The following is a 12,171-nucleotide window of genomic DNA, read 5'->3' on the forward strand; positions in this document are numbered from 1 at the left end:
AACAAAAAATTCTCAGCATTTGGAACTCTTAATGTAACTCATAATCACTATTCTAGACGGCATTTGGGAATACGAGGGCATTTTTTTCTTTTTTTGTAAGTGATGATAAAAAGATGTTACCTATTAAAATCTTTGGACTGCAGCCAGAGAATAGTTCTTAAACAAAAATGTACTGTTTTCAGAAACATTTATTTAAATGGAAAAAAAAATAAAACATGAAAATTAACCAACTTAACTATACTTTAAAAAGATTTTATAAAAGCTATGAAAGCAAACAAAAAGGGAGGAAATCAAATAGACTTTTGTGAACTGCGAAGTGATTTTCAGTACAATTTATAAATAAAACCAATGATTACTTTTTCTTAGAACATTGTTAAAGCAACATAAATTTGATTAAAATTGGAAAATACAAATGAACAAGTTTCGAAATGAGAAAAGAGATTAGCATTTGCCAACACATAAGAGAAACAAAAAAATTACTAAGGAATGAAATAAGAAATAAGATGGATACAATATTTGGCTATTTCTTGCAGGAAAATGGGATGGAGCATAAGAAACTGTCAATGGCCCAAATATGCAGGGTATTGAAAAGTTATTTAAAAGTATCCCCAAATCCCAAATGTCACCTGAAACTAATATGCTTAGAATTCATTGTTTTCAAAGCTTCAGAGAATAATGATGTCCCTGTGTACATTTTTCTTGAAATTCAGAAGCAGCCAATAAATGCTTGAGAGGATTCTTTCCTTTATTTTTTTTAAGTTTTAAGTTTTTTTTAAGTTTTTTCTTTTATTTATTTGACACAGATCTGTGAGAGAGCACAAGCAGGAGCCATAGGAGAGGGAGAAGCAGGCTCCCCACTGAGCAGGGAGGCCAATCTGGGGCTCGATCCCAGGATCCTGAGATCATGACCTGAGCTGAAAGCAGACACTTAACCAACTGAGCTACCCGTGCACCCTGAGAGGATTCTTTCCTGATAGACACAGATAAGAAAAATCCCTAAGACAATCTCAGTCATTAATCGTGATGTTAAGCTTAGATGAAATTCAGGAGGAAATTGAAAAGATTATCCATTGTTATTGGTGAGAGTTTAGCCGTTTTAATAAAAGAAAAACTTCTAATTATAAAAAGTTATAGTAGATGAAATAATTAAAAGTTATCATATCAATTTCCCACAAAGGGTATATCTAATAGAATTAGGACCTATTTCTAATAAAAATTAAGATTTGAGAGATTCCTTTAAAAATTAACGAAAAAGATCTACTTTATTCCAAGTAGTTATATAATACTTAATGGAAAACGGTTTATAAGAAAATACCTGCTATGAAGAAGCTAAAGAGGGTCCTTCTTTGAGATCATGACCTTTCGTTCTATAGTGAAGTACTGGACATTTATACCAACAATGCAAAGAAGAAAGGAATAAATTTTGGAATTAAAAAAATATTTATACATATGCCTCTGTATCTAGAAAATATGAAAGGTAGAATATTATTCGGATCAAGAGGACACTTGTCTTTATGAGCCCTGAAAAATGTATAGAAATGTTGAACTATTATTATATTATACACCTGAAACTAACTTAACACTGTATGTTCATCACACTTGAACTAAAAAAATAAAATAGAACTTGAAGAAAGGAATTATCCAAGATTATAAAACAAAGTAACTAGGTGAGATACTTTAAAATCTACTTCATATTTTATAAGCCTTGTTTCAAAACATTGTTTTTTTCAGTTACCTATTTCAGTATAAAAACAACCACCCCAACATTTATTACTGGAAACAAGGATGTCTCATGATCATTTATGTCTCATGATTCTGTGGGTTGGTTAGGTTCGGCTGGGTGGTTCTTCTATTCCCTGTGGTTTCAGCTGGAGTCGCTCCAGCAGCTGTATTCCGCTGGCGCTCACCTGGAACTGGGGACTTCACTCATATGTCCCGCTGGGCTCTGGCTGAACCTGTCTCCTGCAGGGCGATTTTACTTCTTCACGTGTGAATCAGAGACCCCAATCAGGAGAGCAAAAGCAGAAGCTGCACGATGTCTTAGGGCCTCCTCATCTTGGAAGACTCAGAACATGATGAAGTCTAGCCCACATACTGGAGGTGGGAGGTGGGCCCCGCATCTTGGTGTGACGGCTGCCATGGACACGTAACCATGTTTGTGGACAGTCTCCCACCAGAACAGTAGCAAAGGGCATTTAGCTGTATCTGCAAGATCAGATTATCCATTCTTTGGAAATTAAGCCGTCCTTAGAGTTACAATCCAAGAAACCAAAAGACATTTCAATAAGTGAAAAGCCCTAATATTTGTAAAGATAAGAATGGGTAGGAAACCTGTAATAAAGATGCCAAATCAATGAATTTCCTGAATTAATTTGTAGATTTCATACATTTTCAATTCAGATATCTAAAGGATATATTAGAGAGCTTACCTGCATCCTGTGGGAAATAGAGGAAAGGTAGCCCACCAAAAAAAAGTCTACTGTACATCAATAATAATTAAACAGCATAGTAGTGATTCAAAATAAAAGAAATTAATCCTTTTAGAGAAAGAGGAAGAGCCCAGACCAAAAATCTGAATGAAATTTACAATTAAATGGGAAAGGAATTTATATACTCCACTTGGATTTAGGATTTAGAAAAGTCAATTCTAAAAACAGCAAAGTAGGACTACCATCTTAGAAGCAAGGTAATGCTTTCATTATTGGGTAATGAGTGAACACATGAAATATAAGGTGGACAGATAAAAGTATTTAAACACTTAGATTTTTATGAACTTGAAAGAGAACATTTAGATAAACAGGGGAATGTGGGGGAGGATTTGTAGTAAATGTGATGGGTAAAACCAGGCCATCCCAAGTGCATGGAAGGGCTTAACCAGTAAAAAACACCAAATCCCTGATTAAAAAAAAGAAAACCAGTCAAGGCATATGGACGCACAATCCACAAAAGCAGAATCACTAAATAAGTATTTGAAAAATGTTCCATCACACATGTAAATTCAAAATGATAATGAGCTAGCAGCTCACACCTCGGGAAGATGAGAAATGGCCCCACACTCTGGGAAGCATTGAGGAGTCGTCACAGCTGGCATCATCGTAAAGATAAAATGATCTGTCTCCGTGTGCAGTACGACCGTATGCAGGTAGAGCCAAGAGGGGGACCCACCCTTGACCAGAAATCTGTTTACTGGAGATGGGCAGATAACCAAACTCTGCCCATCAGACCAAATGTCAGAACACAAGCATCTCCTCCATAGGCCTGTGAGGGAGAAGATTAAGTCAAGGAGAGCAACGAGTCCATGACCCAGATTCTGCTCTCCTGCAACAGTTAAGTTCAAAAAATGGGCAGAGTCACAGTTCAAGTGTGTCTTGGTGTGTGCAGCCCTTTTGTTTCTTGGGGGTGACCTGTGACCCTTCATGCATGAGAACTCTTTAGTGATCTATGTGAGATAGTAAGATCATCGCTTATCGGCCTAGCCAGCCCCATTCCCTTTATCAGGTGGAGTACGGAAAGGTGTGGGCGCCCGCCAAGTAATGCATAGGATAGAGGCCATCCCCCTCCATGGTGGGCAGGGGACAAACCCAATTGGAAAAGCTGGCTGTGGGTCCAGCAGTGAAGCAGGGGAAGGCAAGTGGAGTTTCCTCAAAAGGGCTCATTTATCAAAACATCACAAGTAGGCAATGGGTCCTTGAATGGATGAAGTTTTAAATGCAAACAGGCTTTAAAAGGTGAAATTACAAACAAATGATGGGAGAGTCTGGGTTGCTGCGTCCCACAGCTGGCAACAGGCCAGCCTTCTCCTCTCCTCTGGATTCCAGCCCCAGGTTGGTGGTGACAGCCGCCGTCTTCCCACGGGCACACGGAGGTGTGCGTGTCCCAAGTGTCTGTGCGCAGGATAAGGCAGAGTCAGAGCTTGATTATCAGGCCCCACTGTGGGAGCAAAATAGTCCATGGAAACGTATTTTGCAAGAAAGTACAAGTTTATATTTTTAATCTATTATGCTCCATATGCCCTTGGTTTTTAAACAGAGACTAATAAGCCAAATTTTTTACAAAGAGCCCTGTTTACAGTTGTGAAGCAGGAGCTTAATCAACCTTGATAAAGTGGTTGAAGTTACTGGTATTTGAACATGGACAGAGTTTGTGTGTGTGTGTACAGGCATAAACAAAGTGACATAATTGGTTTTAAAATAAAACAGAAAAGTGCTATTAAGATGAAAGATGCAAAGTTAATTTAATATAGTAAATTGACTTAAATGATCTCAAAAGTACGGAAATTTTGTCTCTGGCCAGCAACAGTAGCTGTATCTCAAATAAGGCATGATCCCGGCACTTTTCTTTGCTCATTACTGAGAGGCAGACTCAAGACCATTATCTTGCAGCATTGATGTACAGGCTGTAAAAGGTTTAAGCCAAATCATTTATGTCAAAAGTGCAGTGTAACCTTTTCTTTTTCTTTTTCCCCTTTCCTGGTTGCCAGTTAAGTCAGCTTGCCAAGATCTGATAAGCATAGCGCTCGGTATCAGCACCTTGAATTTTCTCCATGTAGCTACAAAGCCCTAGCATCTCTGTCATTTGTAACGATAGCAGAGCCCCGTTGGAAGAGCTCTGTTTATGGGCACGGGCTCGGTTGGGCAGGGCCTCGTGCTTGGATGGCCTGCGTGGCCTGTATCCAGCACACATACCCTTCTCCTAGTCCACGCCCTCGGCAGACATGACTAATCCATCAGAGCCCTCCTCCCCGCTGATGCAGGCTTGGCCCTGCAGCTGGCCTGTACCCAGCGCACATACCCTTCTCCTAATCCACGCCCTCGGCAGACATGACTAATCTATCGGTGCCCTCCTCCCCCGATGCAGGCTCAGCCTTCCTGCTCGCCAAGTCGGCTCTAGATTGGTATGGAATATCTTGTTGGCCTTTCATCCTCTGGCGTGGTGCCAAACGCACCAACCAGAAACTGCATTGAAATAAGGTTTTTCCAAGGTGGCCTAAAGGGGTGGAGGGTTTTCTGTGTGTACCCCATGCCCGATGTCCCCCTCCCCCGGAGTCCGACGTTCCTGCACAGAAAAGAATGGGAAGGAGAAGGACTAACGGCTATCTGTGTAGATTGTGGGGGACCCTCTCTGCCGCAGCCACCATTTTCATGAAGGTCACACCCCTCTGCCTGTCTTCCAGTTTCGTCTGTGCCGCTGGGTTCAATGTCTGTAACTACCAGCTCACTGAATATCCGTCCTCACAGAAATAAGCTGGGGAAGAAGAAAGCATCCACTGCAAACTAAAGTTCTGGCGCTGAGGTTCTCTGTTTTACAGAGCAGTTAAGTGTCTGGACTCAACCAAGCAGCGTTCTGTTGGGATCTCAGCCTCCCAGCTTTTCAGATCCGAAGTGAAGTCCTCTTTGTGGAATGACATTGCTGGCAAAACTCCCCTTCTGGCTTCTTGCCTCCTGACCAGCAGGACCTTGTTTCTCCCAGAGGAATGCTCGAGGGACTGCCAGCAGCAAATTCTTTTTCTATCAAATATGTGGGTATTTCAATCAATTAAGGTAAAAATGGATGGAGCAAGAGAAGACATTTTTATCCGGATAGTCTAGCTGGACCATTAGACTCAAGTGTATTAAGAAAGATGGAAACTCACTGAATTATCACTGAATTGCATAAAATCTGGACGAGTCCATGGAACTCTTTAAAAGAGTGAGGAAACTAAATCCTTTATCTTTTTTGACATTCCTTTTTTGTCAGTAAATTTATTGTAGAAAAAAAATCTACAGTAAATTTACTGTAGAAAAAAAATCCGGATAGATTTTTTAAAGTGTGAAGTGTTATTCAGGATCGTCACAAAACAGAGGGTTATCTTGGATGTCATGGAAACCCCAGACCCTCCCTGCCCCGCCCCTGCAGCTGCTCAGCCCCGGCCAGTGTGCCCCATCACGCCTGCCCCCACGTCTGCCATTCCCATCCTGTCACGTGTAGAAGTAGGCAATTCCCAGATTGTGCTGTTAGTCTTAATTTACAAATTCTTTCCTCATATGCACAAATTCTACAAGTCAGGACCAAACTGGGAACGTGATCATCTCTCAGGAACGCATGGTTCCAGAATGTACCGTCATCTTGTAGGTTTGCGGTGTGGAGGACATCCTTAAAGCCTTATAGACATATTCGATGAAGGGCATCTGTGTCCCTGTCACAGGGGAAATCTGATCTAGGAAAGCGGGCTGTGAGGCTGGAGAACGCCCTGTGGTCCCACAAGGCACTCAGTGCCACTGCCAAGAGGGTCCGAGCCCCTGGTGGGAGCTCCCAGCGCCGTGCCCGTGACGTTGTAGCTCACTTTCCTCCGTGCTCCCTGAAGCCTCCACCGTTCTTCTAATTAACAGGAAGTGCGAGACCCTCCATAAGCCAGACAAGCAGGTAGCCTCATTAGGAGACCAGTTCAGCAGCCAGAGGGAGACGGAGTGGGATAAATTAAGAACAGAGCACCCCTGACCGGGACCCGAGTGCAATTTCTCAGCCATTAATCAAATCATATGAAAAAGACACCGCAGCACTAATCCACCTGCTCTAGCCCTCGGATTCTGACTGTAGATGCACACGTATGCTCGGGCACCCAGGAAAGCGACACCAGGGTTCAGGGGAGGTGGATAATTAGGTATATATTCCCAGTTCTCGCCTCCACGTTGTTCAAACGCAGGACTGGTTTTCGGCATGCCACTGGGCATTCCTGGACCGATGCTCTTGGGTCCGTGTTCAGCCCGCAGAGCTGGGCCAGGCTGGTGCCAGTTTCAAAGAATATTCCATTCTCTTTCCTGCCTAGCTCGGGAAAACCTGAATGTGAAGGTGCGGGTGCCAAGACTAGAAATGGTCCGGTGCCGGGAGAAGGGTGGGTGGTCGTGCTGCCCACTGCTACCACTGCCATTTCTAGTAAGAGTCTGTGACCCGGCTCGCTCACTGCCACTGTTTCACGTTCACGGCGCGGATCGTTTAAGCAAGCCCCAAATGGTCAGGGGTTCTGACAGTTGACCTCGCCTGTGTTCCTCTTCATCGTTCACAAGCATGTGTGTCCATCAGGGATCATGACACATGCACCGTTGAACCACATTGCTCAGCATCACGTGTTGCTGGCTGTCGAGGCTCACACCGCATGCAGCAGGACACGTACGCGCACACACAGGCTCTTCCAAGACCCCATTATCTGAGTCTTGTCTGGGCCCCTGAGGCTTTCAGGTGCATCGAGGTACCACTGTTCATAGGAAATTCTAAATCTTATTTCAGGTCTTGATTCAGATGAAGAACTTGGGCTGCTCTGTCACCACACGTCCTATCTAGGTGATTGTCCGGGGCTGACCACGGGCTCTGGATGTGCTGTAACCTTTTCTTTTGATGTCACGTGTCTGCACGTCTGCATGGTTCTCTGAGCTCGGAGGGTTGGCACGCACAGGGGACGTGGGTCCTGGCTGCTGTGTCTCCGGGATGCTCCTCCCCCCCCGCCACCCAGGTTTGGGGCCCGCTGGCTGAGGGGGACGTCCCCTCGGTCCCGTTAAGCAGCCATGTCATCCTGCGACGCTGTGATTTCGCGCCCGGCCAGCAGCTTTGGCATTTCTTGGGATGTGGAAGGAAGAAAGCAAATTGGCTAGCAAATCCAGGATCTGCTAATTGTCCCTGGGGCTGTGATGTGCGCATGCCATATAGCCCCCGAAGACAGCCAATCCTGATGCTTTCTGATTGCCAGAAGCTTGCCTGAGTTTGTTTTTCTTTGTTTTGTTTAAAACAGGGCAGTCACTGATGGGGGGGTGGGCGGTGTGTTTGAGGTCAGTGACTAGATTCGGTTCCACAAACATGTCCTTGTGGCTAATACTAAACTTTCTTCATGTGTGTGTCCACCCCGCTCCAGACCAGAGAGTGGCATCCTTCTGTACCCTGACCGATATGCAGCACGGGGAGGACCTGGAAGGCGCGCAGGAGCCTCCTTTATGTGTAGACCCAGGCAGCGGCAAAGAGTTCATGGACACGACTGGGTATGTGAGCCCCTGAGGAGCCCCTCACCCCCCTGCCCTGCTCCTCTTCCCAGGCCCCCTGAGTAGCAGGTTCAGCAAAGCCACAGGCCACCAGGAGATCATTTCCAGCCTGCACTCTCCAGGGCCTTCAGGATCCAGATATGGGACTGAGTGCGGCTGCCCCTGCTGGGGTGGGCGGCTCTTGGCAACAGAAGTGCTCTGCTGTGGGCGGTCCCTGCCTGCCAAGACATGTCACCCCATGCCCATGGCGACAAGGCTTTCTGACAGAGGGAGGGAAAGCGGGGGCCTGGCTCTGCGTCTGCCGGTAATTGCTGCCACAGCCCCCAACAGACAAGGACTTTGCTGATCGGTCTCCCGCTGCCAGGCGGCCCGTGCAGGCCTGCCAAGGGCACAGCTCCCCGCCGCAGCCTGGTCCTTGACCCTGGCCTCACCCGAAAGAACCATCTCGTTGCCCTATATTCTTGGCATGTTTATCACTCACGGGGTCTATATTCTTTACCTGATTCCAACTTTTATATGAACTCGTGTGACCCTTAACTGGCCCACTCATCTTGGTAATGACCTTTACGATATTTTCTTGACAGAGAAAAACAAACTGGGGAAGTCGAATCTCTATTTGATTCCCAGGACCTCAATGGTCTACCTAGTTTCAGTTGACTAAACTGATTTAGATAATCTGTCTTCTGTGTTTGTTACCAACATACATACCTGCAGGTTCTGAGTCCCTTTTTAAAAAATATTTTGTTTATTTATTAGAGAGAGAGAGAGAGAGCAAGAGAGGGAACACAAGCAGGGGGAGTAGGAGAGGAGAAGCAGGCTTCCCGCTGAGGAGGGAGCCTGATTCGGGACTCTATCCCAGGACCCTGGATCATGACCCAAACCAAAGGCAGACGCTTAACATCTGAGCCACCCAGGCGCCCCCTGAATCTCTTTTTAAATCAACAGAGTTGCAGAAGGGATTTTCTACCAAAACAGCAATAAGTTCCCTTTCCAAATCTGACATAATATTATTTATTTCCTCACTGGGCTCTAAGCAAATTCTTTGAGTGAAAACTTTACCAACAAAATACAGAGTGTTGCTTCTGTACTTGGATGACCTTGAATCCTTCTGACTCCACCTCTCTTCGCTAGGGAGCGGTCTCCATCCACACTGACAGGGAAGGTCAATCAGCTGGAGCTGATTCTCCGACAGCTGCAGACGGACCTTCGGAAGGTGAGGGACCTGTCGAGAGCCACCATCGGAAGTCTGTCCTGCACAATCACCCCCTTCCAACCAGTAGAAATAAAAATGAAGACGCTCGGGAAAGATTACCACCCTAGTCAAAGCCAAACAGAGACCCCTAAGGTCTAATTCTTGTTTCTAGCCTGTAGCTTATATTTTTTCACTCTAAGGGGACCCAAGAATTGCAGGAAATAGGACTGCACAAGGGTGAGCCCTCTGGGCTGCCAGTCTTCAGAGCAAGGTAGAAACACACAGGCGAGTGTGTTTTGGTTCGATGAGTGATCAGTTGTACCAACAATTCAGGAGCTGACCTTAGAGGCGTTAGTTGCTGCCAGAAAGCCTGTTTTCCCCGAGCTGTTGTATTCCCATGGAGTCAGCTACCTGACCCTCACAACTTCTGCCCTGCGTGTCCAGGTGTGTGCAGCCGGTCCCCACAGAAGTTAATTTGCTGAGCCCTTCTTGTATCATCAGCCCTGCACTGTGTAGCCTTGTGCTGTCCATGGGAATGGAACGGAGTGTGACAGAGGGAGGGCAGCAGGGAGATGTCCAAGGAAGGGTTTTATCACTGCTGTGTTTGTTGAAGAAAGGAGAAATTATAGCCGGTGTCAACGCTGGTGGAATGATCCAGTTGTGAAGGAGAAAATGGCAGGGGGAAGAACCGGGGGGTGATGCCCTGACCTAGTGCCCAAGGCGGGAGCTGGCCTTGATTCGGAGTGGGGAAAGTTTGTAGGTAAAGCACTGTGGGCATGTGTGTGCAAACATACTCCCATGCATACATAGGTCACACGCATGTAGTCAGAGATAGGTTGACAGGGCTCCCCTCTGATGGTTTCTTTTTCCCAGTCGTGAGCTGAGAGTGAGTGGTGGTGGGAAGGAGAAGGAGTGACTTGGGGTCAGAGGGTAAGGTATGGAGTAGTGTAAATGCACGGGGTAATACTTGATGGGATTTACCAAGCAAGGCTGAAGGTACACCTGAATTTGCAGCCTCGGTTAAAGTGACCATCTGTTGGCGGAGTTAGGTGTCTCTCACCCACTTGGATGGCCACCTGTCACAGTTTGCCTGCAGTGGGGAGGTTCCGGGATATAGAATCTAGAGAACTAGAACCGGAAATGTCCCAAGCAAACTAGGACATCCCCTTGCCTCCAGCTGTAGGTGTAGGGTAGTTAAAGAGTTGAATATATAAGAGTTGAGACAGGAAATCAAGACAAGGAGAGAGAGAAAGAGACAAAACCCCTGGGGTGTCTGTAGGATGGGATTAAACTGAGGGACCTAGAGTATAAGCTGGGTGAGGAGACATGCTATCATGGCAGGGGACAGCAAAAATAAGGTAAGACTGGTACATTAGATAATTATTGGAGGAGTGGATGCTGGAGAGATGATTCTAAAAGGGTAAGAGGTGGTGGTCGGGACGTGGGAGGCTGAAGCAGGAGCAAGATATGCGGTTTATGGGTTATGGCAAGGTACAGGGTGTGGCCATGGGAAAGGGCTTGAGGAGGGGTGGGTTTTTCCAGATCACAGGGAGGAAGTGGTGGAGAGACTGGATTAGATTTGGAATCATCAACAAACAGGACATGGGGTAGGGGAGAGAAGAAAAGCAAACTACATTCTAGAACCTTCCATTAGTGATGGGAGGGAATGGAGACAAGAGAAGATAATTGTGGTGAGCAGGGGCTGCAGGCCCTGTAACCTGATGCCCCACTTCTCAGAGAAGCTGAAGTTTTGGGGAAGAACCCCACCCTGGGCACGGAGGGATAAGCTGTTTGCTGTATGCCAGGCCCCAAGTCTTCCGGCAACAGGGGGACCCCTCTCTCCCCTTAGCGAGCAGCTGGGAAAGCAGTGTTCTCAGGGGAGAGCGGGGTTTCATCTGGACGTGTGAGGATGAAGGGAGTTTCAGGCACGAGGGTAACCGTTTCAAAGGCTTTCATGGCGGAGTCCCAGTTCCGCGGGTCACAGCAGAAGGGGCAGAGGGGTCTTGCGGAGGGCTCGGGGGAGGGGACGGCCGCTTCGCGCGTGACGCCGTCTGTGTGCACCCCCCCAGGAGAAGCAGGACAAGGCGGTGCTCCAGGCCGAAGTGCAGCACCTGCGCCAGGACAACCGGCGGCTGCAGGAGGAGTCGCAGACGGCCACCGCGCAGCTGCGCAAGTTCACCGAGTGGTTCTTCAACACCATCGACAAAAAGTCGTAACCCGGCCCTGGCCCGCCGGGGGTGGCGGTGGGGCTGGGGCCTCGGGGGGACGCCCCGCGCCCCCCGCCCCCCGCCCCCGGGAACTCTCCAACGCGTGGTTTCTCCGTGTGCTTGCCGCCAGTCCTACGTGTCTTTGCCGTCCCACCCCGTCCAGCACCATCCACCCCCGCAGGGTAGGGAGGCCCCTCGTTCCTGGAATCATGTGGGGACAGCGAGGCCGTGTGCGCGTGAATGTAACTCCCGGTGTCGAGATGAATGTAAACCCCGGCGTGGGTTGGGGCCTCTGAGTGGGACCCCAGGGTCCCGGCGCTCTGGCGCGGGCGTCCCTGGAGAGGGGAGAGAGCGGGGCTCCGCGTCCCGCGCATCGGGTGACCCGGTAGCCATGGTGAGAGCAACTGACCACAGTCGGGGCTTTAGTATTGTAAGATAAACCCGGAGACGGATAGTCAGACATATACTTTAATGTTAAAGGTGCTCTATTTTTTTGGATGTACAGTAGTTTTATTTCTCAGCCACATTATCATAGCAATAAGAACGAGACAGGAACTAGCTGGAGAAGCCGTGTGGGGAAAATTAAAACAAAACGAAACACTGATGTCTTTAACACTAGTTTGAATGCAGTTCATTTAGAGGCTTATTTATTTACAGGAGCAAACGGTGCCTGAATATTAAAAGTGTTCTGAGTTTAAAAAAAAAAAAAAAGATACATATGCCTTGTATATGGCTCAGTAAGCAGTCCTTCGACTCTTAGTTCACT

The 12,171-nt window shown here is 47.0% G+C and overlaps 1 protein-coding gene across 3 annotated transcripts in view; it reads left to right on the forward strand.

The window, feature by feature from the left end:
* The window catches only part of SIPA1L2 (signal induced proliferation associated 1 like 2), a 213,070-nt gene extending 201,593 nt beyond the window's left edge, over nucleotides 1-11,477 (forward strand). For 2 of the 3 annotated variants that reach the window (XM_032841145.1, XM_032841146.1), the window contains 3 exons: nucleotides 7,883-8,006; nucleotides 9,138-9,219; nucleotides 11,268-11,477. In XM_032841145.1, coding sequence (XP_032697036.1) covers nucleotides 7,883-8,006; nucleotides 9,138-9,219; nucleotides 11,268-11,414 — 353 coding nt within the window. In that variant the 3' untranslated portion in view covers nucleotides 11,415-11,477. Of the gene's footprint in view, nucleotides 1-7,263; nucleotides 7,318-7,882; nucleotides 8,007-9,137; nucleotides 9,220-11,267 lie in introns of all 3 variants that reach the window. The other variant, XM_032841144.1, reaches the window with a different exon arrangement.
* Nucleotides 11,478-12,171: the final 694 nt, after the last annotated feature.

Source organism: Lontra canadensis, unplaced genomic scaffold (assembly GCF_010015895.1).
Source record: "Lontra canadensis isolate GAN:19392208 unplaced genomic scaffold, GSC_riverotter_1.0 scaffold120, whole genome shotgun sequence".
In the NCBI taxonomy this organism is placed as follows: domain Eukaryota; kingdom Metazoa; phylum Chordata; class Mammalia; order Carnivora; family Mustelidae; genus Lontra; species Lontra canadensis.